We start from the raw sequence: 18,275 nt of genomic DNA, 5'->3' as shown, positions 1-18,275 counted from the left end.
CTCGAAGGGAGGAGTGGAGGAGGCGCGCTGGTTTGCAGCGGCTCCGTCAGCTGGATCCTGATAGGAAGCTAATTCGTATGCCCTGTTTCTAAACTTTGCAGGTGCAGAAAGTATGGAGAGTGGAATTGTTCATGACTGCCCCATGCCACCCTGAGCATAAATGCATAATAAAAGGATGTTTGGGGGGGCCCCAAATCCCCCCTGCCAATCTGCTTTTCTTTCAGCTAGCAGAGGTGAAGGATTGGGGGCGGGGACTGTAGGTTTGTTGGGAATTCTGGTTTTGGTAATTGATCCATCTGTTTGAACGTTTTAGATTGCAAGCCTAAACATACTTATTAGGGAGAAAGCCTCATTATACACGCTAAGACTTCTGAGTAGACATGCATAGGACTATGCCATTAATGCACTGTTTCGGCTTTGTGAAATGTGGTGTTATATCTATTATGTATGTGGAACATGCTTTAGTCTTCTTAGGAGGAAGAGGCGTTTGCTGTCCTAATATTAAGGTAAAGGGACCCCTGACCATTAGGTCCAGTCGTGACCGACTCTGGGGTTGCGGCGCTCATCTGGCTTTACTGGCCGAGGGAGCCGGCGTACAGCTTCCGGGTCATGTGGCCAGCATGACTAAGCCGCTTCTGGCGAACCAGAGCAGCGCACGGAAACACCGTTAACCTTCCCACTGGAGCGGTACCTATTTATCTACTTGCATTTTGACGTGCTTTCGAACTGCTAGGTTGGCAGGAGTGGGGACTGAGCAACGGGAGCTCACCCTGTCGCGGGGATTCAAACCACTGACCTTCTGATCGGCAAGTCCTAGGCTCTGTGGTTTAACCCACAGCACCACCCGCGTCCCTGTCCTAATATTAGGCACCAGGAATTTCTGTACCTTGAACAGCAGGTCTTATCTCCTTTTGCTGAGCCAGTTTGGCATTAGTTGCTAGAAGTTGGTATTTAATGTGACATATGTTTGTATTCCATGTGTGACAGGTAGAGGAGATGGGGTTTGGGGCAGATATATTATTGCCAGCTACTGTAGTTAGTGAGTAGATACACAGGATGGAGGTTCTGGGTATAGACAATGAAAGACTCTGCAAAGATCTGCATGCAGATGGTTATATGAGCCTGCTGGGTCTCCATTGATTCTTTCACCATTCCTTCATTCCTGGAATAGCTTTTGATTTGCAGCCAGTTTTCATCTCCAGTCATTCAATCATAGCAGCTCAGATCAGGCCCACACTGAGATTTTTGCTGCTGCTCAGGCTCCGAGCCTTCCCCACTACTTGAGGAAAGATGCACTGTTACATTAGAATCCCTAGGAGATGCTTTGAATCTTGACTTCCACATATGCCCCCTCCGTCCCCATGCAACAGAGTGCAAACAGTTTTGGACTGTAGCATCTCATGGGCAAAATTGCCATCGTGCACCTATCTGAATAATATGGAGCTGGATCAAACAGGCATTGTGGATAGCTCAGCTCAGTTGGACCTAGTGGATATAACATTAGCACTAGTTTACCTAAGAAAGTCCCTGCTCCTGTAACAGCTGTGGGGCTGGCAAAAATGTCACACATGAGGCTGATAGGAGAAACGACTTGCTGAATTTCTGCCCATTATGCACTTCGAAAGGAGTGGGTCACCTTCACCCCTCCAGAAGTTGTTGAACTCCACTTCCCATAGTTATGCTGGCTGGGGCTGATGGGCCCTGGAGCCCCACAGTATGTGCAGAGCCACAAGTTAGGCACCTCCTGCTTCACAGCAACCCAAAGAGGACATCAGATTCCCGCGGGTTTTTTGTTTGCTTGGTTCTTTATTGAGTGTTAATGGCACAGCCTCTCCCAAGTCCAGAACCGTCCTTGCTTGGACTTCCATCTTTTGTCCGTTTGCTCATGCTGGCAACTCTGTTGCCTCGGGCTCTCGCTTCTCCAGCACTTCCCGCGTGTCTGCCTGCCACAGCTGCACCAGGTCGGTGGGTGTCTTCCCAGCCTGTGGAAAGACCAGCATCCTTGGGTTACAAAACCGCAGCTTCTAACCAACAGACTGCAAAAAACTGACACAGGCAGCACCTGAAATTAATAAAGCATGCTTCTGGGGTCTCCTCCAGACAGATTTTTATTTTATTTTAATTTATTTTGCAAATGTAGTCTGAAACATGTCACTGATACAATAATAGTGCCTTAGTGGTGGATTTATTCTGAAGCATCCACATCATTCCACTTTATTACTGTAGTTGTTCTGCAATGCTTCCACAATGATATCACTTTGCCCCTGGGAGGGCACCCTTGCACTATAGCACAAGGAAAGCAGGGGGGAAGCCCTAAACCAAGAGCATCTGGGGTATAGCAGGAGACCATGAGACATGCACCAACTGGAAACAAAGCCATATGGCTGCCCCAAAACTTCTGCAGGCAAAAGCAGAGTTGAAAGTGACATCAAAGAGCACAAACCAGGCATAGGCAAACTCGGCCCTCCAGATGTTTTGGGACTACAACTCCCATCATCCCTGACCACTGGTCCTGTTAGCTAGGGATATATGGGAGTTGTAGTCCCAAAACATCTGGAGGGCCGAGTTTGCCTATGCCTGGACACAAACCATGATTAATCAAAAGGACATATTGGGAAGCAGATGTACTTTGCATTAAATTAAAAAATTGTCCAGTAGCACCTTAGAAACCAACTAAGTTTGTTCTGGGTATAACAAACTTAGTTGGTCTCTAAGGTGCTACTGGACAATTTTTTAATTTTTTAATTTCCTTTGACTGCATCAGACCAACACGGCTACCTACCTGAATCTAGTACTTTGCATTGTTATTCCATGCATAAGCCACAAGGGGGCAACACTCACCAGGTTTTTGGCCATCATGTCTGCCCCATGCAGAATCAGCATCTTAATGATCTTGTAGCGATTGAGGCGCACAGCATCGTGCAGGGCACTGTCTCCCTCCTGCAACAGACATGGCAGCACCACTATGTGTAAGGCAAGGACAGGCAGCCACCAGAACACTTATGCTCACTGCTCATAAGACTAGCAGAAATTGTTAGTTTATCCGCCTGCTCATCCAATTCAGATCGATCAAGTTCTTCGAAACGAGAGTCTGGGTGCACTGAGTAGAGATAGCTTTGTGGACAGAGATCAGTTGGTGCGCTAAAGAGAGAAGAGCATGGCAAATACTGTACCACGAAAGACTTAAGCCAGCTGAACGTAAAGCCTTTCTGCGTGCCATCGACCTAGTAGGCTGCAATTTCCCCATTCTAATGGATGGAAGGTACTAACTCTGGGGATTAGGGAATATCCATGGATGATCTCTTGGTTGGTGCATCCCTAGCTAAAATTACTAGAGAGGTATAGAACCGCTGGTATACAGGACAGCTCAGCCTTCAATGAAAAGAAGAGAAATGAGGCATAGGACTCAGGAACTGAAGGCAGTAAGGAAGGGGATATTATTAACATTATTAAGTTAATATACCACCTTTTAAAACTTGATCTTTCCTTTTATCTTTTTGTTTTGTTTTGTGTGCCTGCATGCACCTCCCTATAGAAAGGACTTTGTGTATCCATGTAATGTGTATTATATTTATAACCTGCCCTTCCACGGATTCGTGTGATTCCTACACAAACCTGTGTGTGTGTACAAGTACTGCCTAGACTCACACTGAGTTACTGGAATTAGATGAGCAGGGTGCACTGCAATAAGCAACCACACAATGTGCCTCTTACCCGGTCACGGGAATTGACATCCACTCCATTGTTTATCAGGTGCTCCACAATCTCCGCCATGCCAGTACGGGTGGCCACATGCAGTGGGGTGCTGAGAAGCTGGATTTGGGCAGGTGGTGAAGACGGGAGCGAGAAAGGGAAAACATGATTTCATGTTAGTGCGCCTGCTTCCTTCATGTGCTTCATCATGTTCTTATCGGAAGGACCAGAACAGAACCACCTTCCTGTTAATCCAGAATAGCTGCAAGATCCCGCAGTCCCTTAAAACCTCCTTCTTTCTACTCCTCTCACACAAATCTCCTCCCCCCACCATTGTCTGCTTGCCGAGTTCCTCCCACAGTGCTGTTCTCCCACCATGAACCAAATCCTGGACTCCCCACCTTCCTTACCTTGTCCTTGACATTGAGATTGGATCCTTTCTCCTGCAGCAGCTTCACCACGTCCAGATGTCCTCCTCGGCAGGCCCAGTGCATGGCTGTGGAGTCCAGCTGTTGGCAAGCAGAACACATCCATCAGAAGAGGAGAACCTCTCCCTCCTGCACCTGTGTTCACCCCCTTCCTTCCCTGCCCCAAACCTTTTGAGATTCATGCAACTGCATCTCCTAGCATTACTTAAAATAACAAAGCTGTAGTGGTCATGTAAGATTGCTATGAGGAATTATGAAAAATGAACTTCCGGTTCCGGTCGCGACCTGGGAGGGAGCGCAGAGAGCCAGCTCCTGGTTCTTCTGGCATTGCGGAGGTCTGGGGAGTCGCTAGGGCGCAGCGAACCCGAAAAATTCTAAGGGGGGAACCCTTGGGAGATTGGCCCCCTGCAGCGTGGAAGCGGTCAGACCACCTCTCTGCTCTGTGAGGGAGTGAAGACGGAGACCGCTAGCGCAATTGGGGATAGTTCCGCCCCCGCAACGCGAAGCCTCGAGCTCCAGCCAGGAGAGGCGACGGACCTCCTAAAGAGAAGAAAGGCATACGCAGTGTGTTGCAGCGTTCATTTAGAACGCGTTTTTCTTTGAAGCGTAAAGCTAATGGTGGAGCTGTGTGCTGCCTGGGACTCTTTTCTTTTTTCTCTGGAAGTGTATAGAGGAGTTTACTTGGCGATGGAACTAAGATGGCGCAGGTGGAAGTCGGCGGTTTGAGGACGCTCCATTTAAAGTCTGTCTGAGTGAGTGAACTTTAAGTTGTGAACCAGAAGTGCGGCATACCTGCCTAAAAAGCCTGCCTAAAAAGCCTGCCTAAAAAGCCTTAATTGATTACAAAAACTGACTAAGTGGGGGAGGCGGCATTAGCCAACCCCTCTGTTTTCCTAACGCTGTTCCCAGCCGTTGTACGTCAATTGGATTTTAAACTGCTTAAATTGTTTTTCTACTCTTATATTTTGTTTTGTTTTTCTATTTTTTGTATATTTTGTAATGGACATAAGGAAGCCCTGAGGTGCCTTTGGTCGTCCCTGAAGGGTATTAAGAGCGGCCCCTGAGAATTTTGAGGAGTGAACGGACTATTTTAGGAGAGAGGTGGTGGTAAGAGGTACCGTCATTCCTCCTCCCCCCTCCCCCTTGCGCCTCTGCTGCCTCTCTTTCTCTCCCTTTCTCCTTTTTTTTTCTCCACCTCTTGCCTCTGTTTGGGGGCTACCCACTGGCAATGGGTTTTGGAATTGGATCGGAAAGTGGAGTATATACCTTTAAGACCTGATTGGACAGAAAGCCCTGCTGACTCGTGACTCAGGACTAGTGGGGGAAAGGGGATTGGTGAGAAGAACTTGAAAGATAACGCCGGGACTTTAAGGCGGAATTACTCCGCTTTGCATCGTTTGTGCCTTCCTATGATATCCCTCTTCAAATCCGTTTTTTTAGTATAGACGCTGGTAAAGACGTTGATACAGAGCTCAGCCTTGAGGGTGCTTGGAACTTTACGTTTGGACTTAGCCCTGAAGAGCCTGGTCATTTTTAGATGGTGAAAACTGCTCCATTACCTCTTTGTTCACGTCTGTAATTGTTGATATTTGTTGAAACTTAAAGTAGGGATTCAAGGGGAGGGGAAGGCAGGAGAGGGAGGGTAAAGAAATTGGGTGGAGGAAATTTGGTAATGGCGGGGAAGGATGGAAAGGATGGGAAGAAGGGGGGTGGGACTCCGGGGGAGAGGAAATGGTCCCGCCAGGAAGAAATCAAAGATCTAGACAATTTGTGGGCGAGAATAAAGGAGGAATTTAAGCAAAATACATTATGTATGGAACATAAGCTAGGAGAGATGCAAGAGCAAATTGACAAAAGGATAGAGGGAGCAGTTGGGGAACTCTCAGCTAAAATCCAGGACCTCTCTGTTAAGTCCAATTTGATCGAAGAATCCAACAAGAAATTACAGAAGGAGTTAAGGGAGCAGAGGAGAGAGACAATGAAGGTGAAAGAAGAGTTAAGAGAGTTAAGCAGCTCACAAGACAGGATATGGGACAACCTAGCCATGGCAGATATGCGACAAAAGCAGCTACACTTGAAATTCAGGGGAGTAGCGGAGGAAAGAAATGAAGATATAAGAGGGAAAATGATTAGAGAACTGTCTAAATGGCTAGATATAAGGGAGGAAGAGTTGGCTCCTACCATAGAGAACGTTTTTAGGATGTCAAGACCTAAACATTTTAGAACTAACAAATTCTTGGGAGACTGCTTAGTGATTTTTAACTCAGCGGAAATGAAAAACCTAATCTTAAGGAAGAGCTATCACAATAGATTAAGAATTGATGGGAGACCCATTATTATTTATAAAGAAATACCGGTCCGGTTATTACGTAAAAGAGAGGGATATAAACAGGTGGTAGCTGCTCTAAAGAGAAAGGGGATACAATTTAGATGGGAGTTCCCGGAAGGGATCACCTTTCACTACAAGGATAAGAAATTTAGATTGATGGACATACAGGAGGCTGAGAAGTTTCTGAGAAGGTACGAGAAAGATCTGGGTAGGCCAGAGAATAGGCCTGGGAGCAGGGAGAAGGTTGAGGAGGGGGCGGAGGGGGGAGGGGGGGCGGGAGCGAGAGGGGGAGGGGGGGACGGAGGGAACAGATGAAGAAGATGACGAAGCCGTGGTGGGAGCGGAGACGGCAGAGGAGGGGGAGCTCTCAGGTAATAGAGGCAGTAGAGTTTAGCTCGGGACCTCGGCTAGAGAAATCGTAATAGATAAAGAGAAACAATAACACACACATTAAACTTTTTATCCTGGAATGTGAATGGGTTGAATGAGAAAGTTAAAAGGAATAAAATTGAGAGAGTGCTGAAAAATAAAAACTATGATGTAATTTGCTTCCAGGAAACCCATATTGCGAAGAAACATAAACATATTTTGATGAACAAAAAATTAGGAGTAGAATTTATCAATTCGGATGCAAATAAAAAAAAAGGGGTAGTGATATATGTAAAAGAGAAGTGGGACCCCGTACAAATTTGCAAAGACGAGGAAGGAAGAATTTTAGGGATCCAACTAAATTTTAGAGGGGAAAAAATTAATGTAGTGACGGTCTACGCCCCAAATAAAAACAGAGCAGAATTTTATGAGAAGCTTGAAGGAATCCTACTAGAATTGGAAATACATAAATTAATCCTGCTCGGGGATATGAATGGTGTGCCAGTACCGGAGTTGGACAGGAGCGTAAAGAGGGGGAAACCTAATAGAGGAAAATTGCCGAAATCTTTCAAGGACTTAGAGGATAATCTAGATTTAGTTGATGTCTGGAGACACAAAAACCCTACTTCTAAACAATTCACTCATTATTCAGAACCCCACCAAAGTTGGGGTCGAATTGACCAAATTTGGGTAACGAGAAACCTTATCTTAAGGGTGAAAAGATGTGAAATTCTACCCAGGACACTTTCTGATCACTGCGCGCTGGTAATGGAAATTAAGGGTGGGCCTAATGGACAATATAGATGGAGGATGGAGGAAAATCTACTGGACAACGAGGATGTGAAAGAAAAGGTTAAGGGCTCCTTAAAAGATTATTTGGATTTGAATTTGAAGGGGGAACCCACTATAGATATTGTATGGGATGCCAGTAAGTCAGTCATGAGGGGGGTTTTGATTCAACAGAATAATCTTAGGAGGAAACTAAGAGAACAAAAGAAAGAAGGAATCCTCACACAATTGAGAAATTACGAGAGGAAATTGACTATAAATCCAGCAGATGTTGAGGCCACTCGTGCCTTAAAGGTGTTACAGGCCCAATACTCAGCAATACTAAATCAAGAAATAGATTGGAGAATCAAATATATGAAGCAGAGGTTTTTTGAATCGGCAAATAAAATGGGGAAGTTACTCGCGTGGCAGCTGAGAAAGAGGAAAAAGCAAAGTGTGATAAGTAAAATAATAATAGAAGATAACATCATAGAAGCCCCAGATGAAATAGAAAAAAGGTTCGTGCAGTTTTTCGAAACGTTATATGAAAGAGGAACTGAAGACAGATCAGAAATCGAAAGATATTTGGAGCAGGAAAGAGGAAAATATATATCGGAAGAGGATAGAGTAAGTTTAAATAAGGAAATTACTGTAAATGAAGTGAAGGAAGCTATTAATAGGATGAAAAATGGAAAGGCCCCAGGGCCGGATGGTTTACCCGCAAAATACTATAAAATATTAGAAGAACTCCTTGCCCCAGTACTCAGAGATGTTATCAATAACATCCTCCAGGGAGGGAAAATTCCCGGCTCCTGGAAGGAGGCATTCATAACTCTAGTTCCAAAATCAGAAACTGAGAAAACAGATATAAAAAATTATAGGCCAATCTCTTTGCTTAACAACGACTATAAGATCTTCGCCGATATAATGGCAAGCAGACTTAAGAAGTTATTAATGAAATATATTCATAAAGACCAAGCGGGATTCCTCCCTAATCGACATCAGAAAGATAATGTGCGTCATATATTAAACATCATTGAATATTTAGATACAAGGATAGACATCCCAGCCGCACTAATCTTTATAGACGCCGAGAAGGCTTTTGATAATGTTTCCTGGGAATTCTTATCATTATGCTTGGAAAAGGCTGGTATAGAAGGCCCATACTTGAGAGGAATTAAAGCAATTTATTCGGAACAACAGGCTATGCTGATTATGAATAACAGCCTAACAAAATCATTCAAGATTGGGAAAGGTACAAGGCAGGGCTGCCCCTTATCCCCCCTGCTCTTTATAATGGTTTTGGAAGTTATTGCAAATAGAATAAGAGATGCAGTGGGGGTGAAGGGGATAAGAATTGGAAAGAAAGAATTTAAGTTAAAAGCATATGCTGACGACTTAGTCCTATCCCTGGAAGATCCAGTGGACAGTGTATGTAAGGTGATAGAATTATTAGAGGAATTCGGCAGACTGTCAGGATTTAGATTAAACAGGAAGAAAACAAAAATTATGATAAAGAATTTGGCTACTGAGGACAAAATTCAATTGGAACAAAAGACTGGTATAAAAATAGTGAATAAGGTAAAATATTTGGGAATTTGGCTATCTCCAAAAAATATAAATCTGGTCGAAGACAATTATGATAAGACCTGGCAGGAAATAAAAAAGGATTTGGACATTTGGCAGAGGCTGAAGCTTTCTTGGACGGGGAGGATGGCGGCGATTAAAATGTGCATCCTCCCAAGGTTATTATTTTTGTTCCAAAATATTCCTATAATCAAAGGTACTACCCGTTTTAGGAATTGGCAAAGAATTATGACTAAGTTCATTTGGCAGGGGAAGAGAGCCAGGATAAAGCTCAAATACCTGACAGATGCAAGAGAGAGGGGCGGATTTGCGGTACCGAATATAAGGTTATACTATGAGGCAGCTTGCTTAAGCTGGTTAAAGGAATGGGCCACCCTCAGAAATACTGATCTATTGGATCTGGAGGGTTCTGATATTAGGTTCGGGTGGCATGCCTATCTGTGGCAGGGGAAAGGGGAGATTCACAGAGGGTTTTCTAGTCACATAATCAGAGGTTCACTATTGGAGGTGTGGAATAGATATAAAAAGCTGATTGAAAAAGGGACCCCTTGGTGGCTCTCCCCAGTGGATATTGTTAAAATAAAAAAACCGAATATGATGGGAGAAAGATGGACTTATGAAGATCTGCTAACTAAGACAGAAGAGGGGTGGAAGATGAAGTCCTATGACGAGTTGAAAGATAAGATAAAAGAATGGTTTCACTTCCACCAGATTAATGCACTGTGGAGTGAGCATAAGAAACAGGGGATGAGCGATAAAAAATCAAGATTTCAGATAGAAATTTTAGAGAGCAATGATAAACACCTCTCCAAGTTATATAAACAATTATTGGAATGGGACACAAGAGAGGATTTGGTGAAGGGCGTGATGGTGAAGTGGGATGGAGACCTTGGATATAATATTGATTATAATAGATGGCAGACACTCTGGAGGAAGGGTATAAAATTCACAGCGTGTGCAACCCTCAGAGAGAACCTAGAGAAGATGATGTACCGCTGGTACTTGACCCCAGTTAGGCTGGGAAAGATGTATAAAAATGCCGATAATAGCTGTTGGAGATGCAAAGAGAAGGTTGGGACCTTTTTCCACATGTGGTGGACATGTGAGGCAGTAAAGGAATTCTGGGGAAAGATCTATGATGAGCTGAAAAAAATTTTAAAATATAATTTCCCCAAGATACCTGAGTTGTTTCTGCTAGGTATGATTGGTGAGGAAATAAAAAAACCAGATCAAACCTTTTTTCAATATGCGACAGCCGCGGCGAGAATCCTAATTGCACAAAAATGGAAATCCCCCGACATGCCTACGACTGGAGAGTGGCAAGTGAAATTATATCAATATATAGAACTAGCGAGATTAACACAGAAACTCAGGCAAAATAATACTGCGAAACTTAAAGATGAATGGAAGAAATTTTTAATTTACGTTGAGAACAATATGGGTATTAGTAATATAACAGCAGAAGATAATTAAACCGTCGATGTATAAACGCTACTGTATGTTCTACTGCAAAGTACATTTAATGATTGTGTATTCCTGGACCAAGCCGAACGGAAGTCTGTCTTTGTTATCGTTTTTCCTTTTTTTTCGTTCTTTTCTTCTTTGTTTTTTTTTCTTTCTTCTTTTTTTCCTTTGAATGTTTTCTTATTGGCAATTTTCTTCTTTCAAGATTGTTTACTTTCTCTTTTTCTACTTTTTAATGATATGTATATATATATATTTGAAGTTTGTCATGTAATGTGAATTCTTTTTCTAATAAAACTTTAATAATTATAAAAAAAAAAAAAAATGAAGCAAGCCGTTGTGTCAGCGGTGAAAGCATTGCTTTGACTGGGTTTGGGTCATCAACATGATTTCTGATCAATCCCACAAGCCTCTGCATCTCTGCCCCATTTTCTCTATGCCTGACAGTCACATGTAAAGCATTCTGCACAGACCAGTTGCTTACCAGACTTAAGGAGGTAGCTTTGAAGGAGGTAGCTTTTGGTAATCTTTAGGTACTGGTAGATCTTAGGGCCAGGAACAGAATTCACATGGAGGTGGTAAAATGCCTGCATTTCCTTTTACTGTGGGTTATTACCTCCGGGGTTTGCTAAATGCATTCCTCCTTGGGTCCTGTTTATTTAGCCTAAACATGTATGCATGCTCAAATAGTAAATAGTTCTTTGTAGTTAAGAGGCTTCCTCAGATCTGACTTTGTCTCCATGTAGGGATTTTTTGAAATGCTCAGAGGAAATCTGAATGGTTCTTACAAATGCTGTGTTAAAGTTCTTTTGTGAATAAAAACAACCTGGGCCAGGGAGTGGGATGCGCACTTTCTCCCAGGGTCTTGCTGGTCAAGCCTCGTGTCTATTGTACTAATCAGGGTCCAGTCCTTCCTTTGCTTTCAGAACACAACACAATGCCGGTCTTTTTTTCTTTTTTCTTTTACCTGGAGCACCCAGTAAATGCTACCCCTGTACCAGAGAGATGAAACTGATAGTAGTGGCTTAGAAGAAGCATACATGGGCATAGCTGGAGATAGCAGGGTAGTGGTGGTGGGGAATGAGCAGGCATAGATACAGAATGATGCAATGAAGGGTTATCTTACTCGATCTCTGAAGTCGACAGTGGCTCCATGGGCCAAAAGCTTCTCTGCAATCTCCACGTACCCCTCAAGTGAGGCACGGTGCAATGCTGTCCTGCGGAACTAAGTGAAGGACAGAATTAGGGCTTCTTCACATGACATAGTGATTGAGTACTGTTGGTGCTGACCTTTAAAGCCCTAAACGGTCTCGGTCCTGTATACCTGAAGGAGCATCTCCACCACCCATCATCCAACCCGGACACTGAGGACCAGCGCTGAAGGCCTTCTGGTGGTTCCCTCACTGCGAGAAGTGAGGTTACAGGGAACCAGGCAGAGGGCCTTCTTGGTAGTGGCGCCCGCCCTGTGGAACGCCCTCTCAGCAGATGTCAAGGCAATAAACAACTATTTTACTTTTAAAAGACAACTGAAGGCAGCCCTGTTTAGGGAAGTTTTTAATATCTGACGCTGTATTGTTTTTAATATTCAGTTGGAAGCCGCCCAGAGTAGCTGGGGAAACCCAGCCAGATGGGTGGGGTATAAATAATAAATTATTATTATATTATTATTAACCTGATTTGCTTGCAGAAGCCACACCCCCCCACACACCCCCACACCAATACTCTGCTGTAAGCCTTATCCCAAGTGTGGAGATGGTTGGTTCTCTGAATAGGGTGATGGCATTTGAAGGCATTTCATGAAAAGAACAAGCTCTGCTCCCTGCGTCATACCTCATCACAGGCGTTTGGGGATCCTCCGTCTGCCAGGAACTTGTCCACCACATGCACCTTGCCTTGCACAGCTGCTTTCAAGAAGTCCTCTTCCGTCACAGGGCCCGTCTGCAGGGGAAAGGGTCAACGCTGCAATGGGTGTTGCAAAAGCTCTGAAAGCCCACGGCGAGGAGCCTGGACCATTTTAGAAGCTTCTTTTTTAAAACAATCAAGCGGCATATAAATTGTAGGAAACGAACCATAAAAATGAATAAAATTTCATCACAAAGGCTTTTCCGAAAAAAGGAGCAGGGGCATAGCTATCCCTGATCCCATGGGATGGGGTATGCATTTTGAGAGGGCTCTGGGAGCACAATTAGCTCTCTGCAGGGTGAGCATTGGAGATGGGGGTCCTTGGGCACCTCCCCCCCCAGCAGGGTCTCCTCCACCACCCGCAACCGCTGAAGCCCCTGGGCTCTGTGGCTGTTGCTGCTCTTCCTCCTTACTGACGCTGCCAGTATGCAAGTGAGCAGGGATAAGAGCAAGGAGGAGAGAGCAGGAGGCCCACCACACTCTGCCCTCTCCCTCCAGACAGCTGGGTAGATGGTGGCCAAAGGAAGAGGGCAATCAAGTGGGCAGAGGCAACAACAGCGACAGCAAAGAGGGCCCCACTCATGGGACCTTGCCCAAGGACTCCTCCCTGGGGGAAGAGCTGTTGAGCACCTGGTAGATGCTGCCAGTCAGAGTAGGTGATACTGAACTAGGTGGACCAACAAGCCCACTCAGTATAAGGCAACTCCCTTATACTGGAGCTATGCCATCTTGCTTCTGCTTCCCAGAGGCTGCTCCTGGGTGAATCTCAGGCTCTCCCTGCTGCCGCCTCCGTAGTCCCTTTCCCCCCCCTCCCACTTATAGAAGCTCCCCCCACCCCTTACAATCTCCTCTGGCTCAGGCTCTGGTTTCTTCTCCTCTTTTTTCTTCTTAGGCTTTTTGCGCAACTCGAAGAGGTATTGTGTGCCACCAACTTGGATGATCTCTCGTCTCAGGTCCACAGAGCTCTTCCGCACCCTTTCCTGGCCCTGTGGGAGGAGAGAGATTTATAAGAAAAACTCTCGCTTAGGACTAAATCCCTGCTTTTATTTCCTCCCTTAGCAGCAAATCCACTCTGCCCCACCCCTTTCTTTTGCTTTCCAGTTAGGGCTGGCCCAAGAGGCCCTGCCCAGAGGCGAAGGATGAGATGATGCCCCTCTTTCCATGTGCAGCTGCTAAGTAGATGGGAAGTTTGATCTTGCTCCCAACATGGCCAAGGAGCTCAGGAGGTGCAGGGTAGGCAATGTCATCAACACAGCTCTTCCTTCCACTGCTTCCTGTCCAAGGCAACAATGCTCCCTTTGCCTAATGGTAGGGCCGGGCTCGGCCAGTTAATTGTAACCAAGGGCTTGCTGATCAAATGGAATATTTTTGTCTTTGTTTACTCCAGTCCTCACATTTAAAATTGGTACTGTGATGAGCAACGTAAAGTCCAGCTGACTCATGCTGGCTTCTCTCCTTTCACTCACCAAGAGAGCAACTTCCTTTGAATGCCTGTCTGAAAGATCCTAGAAGGGGGGAGGTGGTTGGACTGTTCCAGATTCCAAGCAAGATATCCTGCTAGGCTGAGGACAGTGGAGCAGAGTTCAGTTGAGTCTGGGAACAGCAGCATTCTGCAATGGAGCCAATGGGTTCAGCCCTTTTTAAAGAGAGAGCTCGGCCCTAGAGCATGCAGGAGCATATCTGAGCATATGCAGAGTGTGTTTCTTTTGTCCCCCAAAGGCATGAGAGAACTGGGTTCCCAGGCCAACTAGAGTCCCAGCTGTCTCATTATGAAATGAAACTTCCTGCAGGAAATGGAGATTATAAAAGGAATATCCACGACTTTTCTCTTTACCATGTGGGGCTTGCTGGTGGTGTGGGCAGAATTTGTACCTAATAATGGCACATGTCGCCCAGAACTTCCTATGTAGCTATCAGAACATTAACTTTCCTGCTCTGGTGCCAGATCAAACGGCGTTACTTTTATGTACTGTTTTGCTATATTACCGTGTTGGGTTTATTTTTAGTACTGCACTGAAAAAACCACTCAGCGTAGCTTGTGCCCTGCCAAGCTGCATCCTGGCTGTCCATCGATCTTGAATGACAGCCCATCGGGGCTCTGTAAATCTCCTGGCTTGGCTGCCTGTCAGGGAATGGCAGAAATTGAGGAGGGGAGGCTGTCAAGCACCTAGTGGGCAGGCTGCAATATATGGCTGGTGGTCCGACTTGAGCTTGAAGGAACCCAAGTCCTACTGATACAGAGATTTATGGAAGGACCATAGCTCGCTGGAAGGGTGTTTTGCTTTGCACCCAGAAAGCCCCAGTTCAATGCCTGGCCTCTCTAGGTAGGGCTGGGAGAGATTCATCCTCTCTGAAATCCTGGAGAGCCTCTGCCAGTTAGTGTAGACCAGGCATAGGCAAACTCAGCCCTCCAGATGTTTTGGGACTACAACTCCCATGATCCCTAGCTAACAGGACCAGTGGTCAGGGATGGTGGGAGTTGTAGTCCCAAAACATCTGGAGGGCTGAGTTTGCCTATGCCTGGTGTAGACAGTACTGATAGGCCAATAGAGGCTGGATCTGCAGATCCTGCTTCCCAAGGCAGTCACCCGCTTTTACCTCACGGATGGGCCAGCACTGGCTAGAGTCAGGATAGGGGCGTTGTACCCGGGAAGGCTATTATTATCAGTGCTTTTTTCTGGGGGGACGCAGGGGTAAACATACCCCTGAACATTTTGTGAATCTGACTTTGGCCTCATTGAGAGGCAGTATTTCAATATGAGTAGGAAAATGAGAGTACCCCTAAATATTTTCTTTTATGGGGAAAAAGCACTGATAATATCACTGATTATTATCACACCAATATTAGGGAACGGTGGAAGTATTTAGCCACTAGAGGGCAGGAAAGGCACTTGGGAATTCATCTGGAATGTATGCCCAGGGAAAGGAAGAGAGACCATAAGCAGGCATACTCCGTAATGGGTCTTTCCTGACTTAGTATTGTTTTATTCCACCTTTCCCCCAAGGAGCTGAGGCTGTCTCTTTTCTCACAAGAGCCCTGTGAGGAGGCAGATTAGGCTCAGAGTGAGTGACTGGCCAAAGAGTCACCCAGTGAGCTAAGCGGGGATTTGAACCCAGGCCTCACCCAACCTTGCTGCTTTACCCTAACCATAGCACTACACGGGAAAGGCCGTTAACATGGCATGGCTTATAACGCCAGGAAAGACAACTTAAGACGCTTCCACTGGATCCGTGTGACTACTGGATTGATAGATCCTGGATGATACCCCCAGGAGTATTATAAATTCATACATTATAAAGCTTTGTGCCCAACAGAGTAGGATACAAGAGCCTCACTGAGGGCTGCAGCCTCTCTCACCTTAAGCCCCTCAAGACCTTTGTTGAGAGGCCCGTGCTTCTTCTCATCCTCCAGAAGTGGGGTATCTAGCCGGGCCACGACCGGCGGTTCTGCAGTGGGGCAGGAACGGTGTTTCTGGGTGAAGCAAACAGGAGACAGGAAAAGCATTGCAACATCCCACACCTCGTTTCTTTTGACTGTGTAGTGAGCTGCGGCTTCTCTTTCCACGCATTTTTAAAAATTAGATGTATTCTATGATCACAATGATAAGCAGACTGGTTTTCATGAGAGACCCTTTTCATGAAAATTGCTGTCAGCCTCAAAATGGTCTCTCCCAGAGCCATCCATGTTCCACATCAGTCTCTTTTGAGGCCCTAGAGCAGGGATGTCCAACAGGTCGATCACGATTTACTGGTCGATTGCAGGGGGGGTCCGCGATCGATCACATGACCCCCCCCAAAAAAAACCAGTTCAACAACTTTGCTCCCTAAAAAAAGCTCAACAACTTTGGTAAATTGAACGGGTAGATCACTGACAGTTTTTTTTACAGTGGGAGTAGATCGCAGTCTCTAGAAAGTTGGACATGCCTGCCCTAGGGGTAGTTTATCATTCAGCGTTATCCTTATTTCCCTCTTCTCCCCATGATCTCTGGTGGGGCATCTCTCTGAAGCTGCCCAGAATAACCACTGCATAATTACTAGGTTGCCTACAACAAACTGTCTAAAGCACATGAAATAAACGCAACCAAATAAATAAGCCACTCTTCAAGTGAGCTTTGTTTAAAACTTGCCATTTAGGTTTTCAAACCTTTTTTTGTAAATTGAGTATTAGAAACTGTACTTTTGAGTCCTCAATCCTTTATTAATACGCTTTATTTTACCTAGGTCGAACTAGGATTATAAACACGTCAGAATTTTGCGGGTTCTACCCTTGTTTGAATTTTGGTCATTTAAAGTTTATGATTTTTCTATTTCCTTCTGAGGAAACTGAATAGTTCAGTAAAACGAGGTTTGTAGCTGGCATCCCGTTAAGGCTTTGTTCTGTTTTAGGTTTTTCTAATTTTTTTCCTTAAGCTTTTTGATTTTTTTTTATTATTTAGTTGATTTCCACAAGATAATCTTTATAGTCGATTACTTCTTGTTTTAGGGATTTTCACGGTATTTCATTTGTTTTGTGCAATTTCTGCATTCCGTGACCGTCTTTTTTCTATTACATTTTCATTTGGGGCAGAGATAACAGTGCCAGCCTTAAACATCCCTTACTTGAACAGTCAAAATGGTGACCCCCTTTCCAATATATTAGTTGCTAATTACATGGAAAGGAGGTTACAGGAAATAAATCGGCTGCTTCGAAACAACCATTTCACACCACTTCATAGTAAAGCTGTCCCATCTCCTGTGGTTGGCAAGAACATGAGATCCTTCTCTGTGGGTCAAGTCTCCCTCCCGTGGATATCCAGGAATCCAGGCCCCATCCAGCACAGCCACTGGGTCTGCCTCCTGAGTCCCAGGAATGCATCCCCAAGACTCACCTGCTCTTCCTCCTCCTCCAGGGCCAGCTTCTGTTCAATCAGGTCTGTTGCCCACTTCACCCCCTGGTCCACAGCCATCTTCTCTGCCATTATCCTGGAGTTGTGAATCCTCCCCAACACTCCCCCTGATCCTGGTTATGCTCTCTTCCCAAGCTTTATGCAGGACTCTGTGGACCTGCTCCTGTCCGTTCACAGCCGCTGACTTAAAAGTGACCCTGCCCAAGTGACCCTGTTCACATTCCCCACCCCAAAGGCCTTTGCCGTGAGCTCAGCTTGTCGCAATCTCTCCTTTTCCAACAGCACACAGCTCACCCTTCCTAAAAACGACCCATTAGTAGCCAGACACTCCCTCCCAATCGGGAGGTGAGCACTGAGTTTCCCCCTTGACTCCTGGGGAAGATTTGTCCATTCCATATAGGCTGATGTCCTTCTCCTGGATACATTGGGGACAGGGATTGTGGCTCCGTGCCCAGCTGCAAGCTTCCCGAGTTGTCCTATGAGTCACTCCTGGGAGATTTGTATTGTCATGCGCACATACATCCCACAAACTCCACATACACATGGGAGTTTCCAAAAGTGGTGATCCCTGCACAAAGCTGCCGATCATAATTTCAAAAGCTGTAGCATCTGAAATATGGCCGTAATAAAACCATCAGGTTGGGAGGGATCTCCAAAGTTCCTCTAGTTCAGCCACCTGTCAATGCAGGAAAACCACTCCAGCAACTTCCCTGAAAATCCAGCCACTGCTTTAAAATTTCTAGCAGTCCACCACCTTCTGTTCAGTGTGGCGCAATGGGTAGAGCGTTGGACTGGGACTTAGGAGAACAGGGTTCAAATCCCTGCTCAGCCATGAAGCTCACTGGGTGA

At 45.3% G+C, this 18,275-nt stretch overlaps 1 protein-coding gene across 1 annotated transcript; it reads right to left on the bottom strand.

Annotated features, from left to right (window-relative positions):
- Positions 1-1,786: 1,786 nt before the first annotated feature.
- On the bottom strand, positions 1,787-17,668 carry ANKRD2 (ankyrin repeat domain 2). The gene is made up of 9 exons (XM_083503295.1): positions 17,409-17,668; positions 15,899-16,012; positions 13,383-13,526; positions 12,469-12,576; positions 11,765-11,863; positions 4,104-4,202; positions 3,715-3,813; positions 2,842-2,940; positions 1,787-1,982 (listed from the first exon to the last, which is right to left on the bottom strand). Exons 1-9 carry the CDS (start codon positions 17,496-17,498, stop codon positions 1,884-1,886), a joined length of 951 nt encoding a protein of 316 aa, XP_083359421.1. The 5' UTR covers positions 17,499-17,668; the 3' UTR covers positions 1,787-1,883.
- Between the last annotated feature and the right edge of the window lie 607 nt (positions 17,669-18,275).

Source organism: Podarcis liolepis (assembly GCF_965112155.1).
Source record: "Podarcis liolepis genome assembly, chromosome: 5".
NCBI classification, from domain to species: domain Eukaryota; kingdom Metazoa; phylum Chordata; class Lepidosauria; order Squamata; family Lacertidae; genus Podarcis; species Podarcis liolepis.
The sequence above is the reverse complement of the archived record's forward strand: the minus strand, read 5'-3'. Positions and strand labels throughout refer to the sequence as shown.

Bases quoted from the DNA above. Each gene is read 5' to 3' on its own strand.
- ANKRD2 (XM_083503295.1), bottom strand. From the start codon at position 17,498: ATGGCAGAGAAGATGGCTGTGGACCAGGGGGTGAAGTGGGCAACAGAC. The intron at 16,013-17,408 runs GTGAGTCTTGGG...TGCTTCACCCAG, and splicing joins TGGAGGAGGAGGAAGAGCAG to AAACACCGTTCCTGCCCCAC. The intron at 13,527-15,898 runs GTGAGAGAGGCT...CTCCTCCCACAG, and splicing joins AAGGTCTTGAGGGGCTTAAG to GGCCAGGAAAGGGTGCGGAA.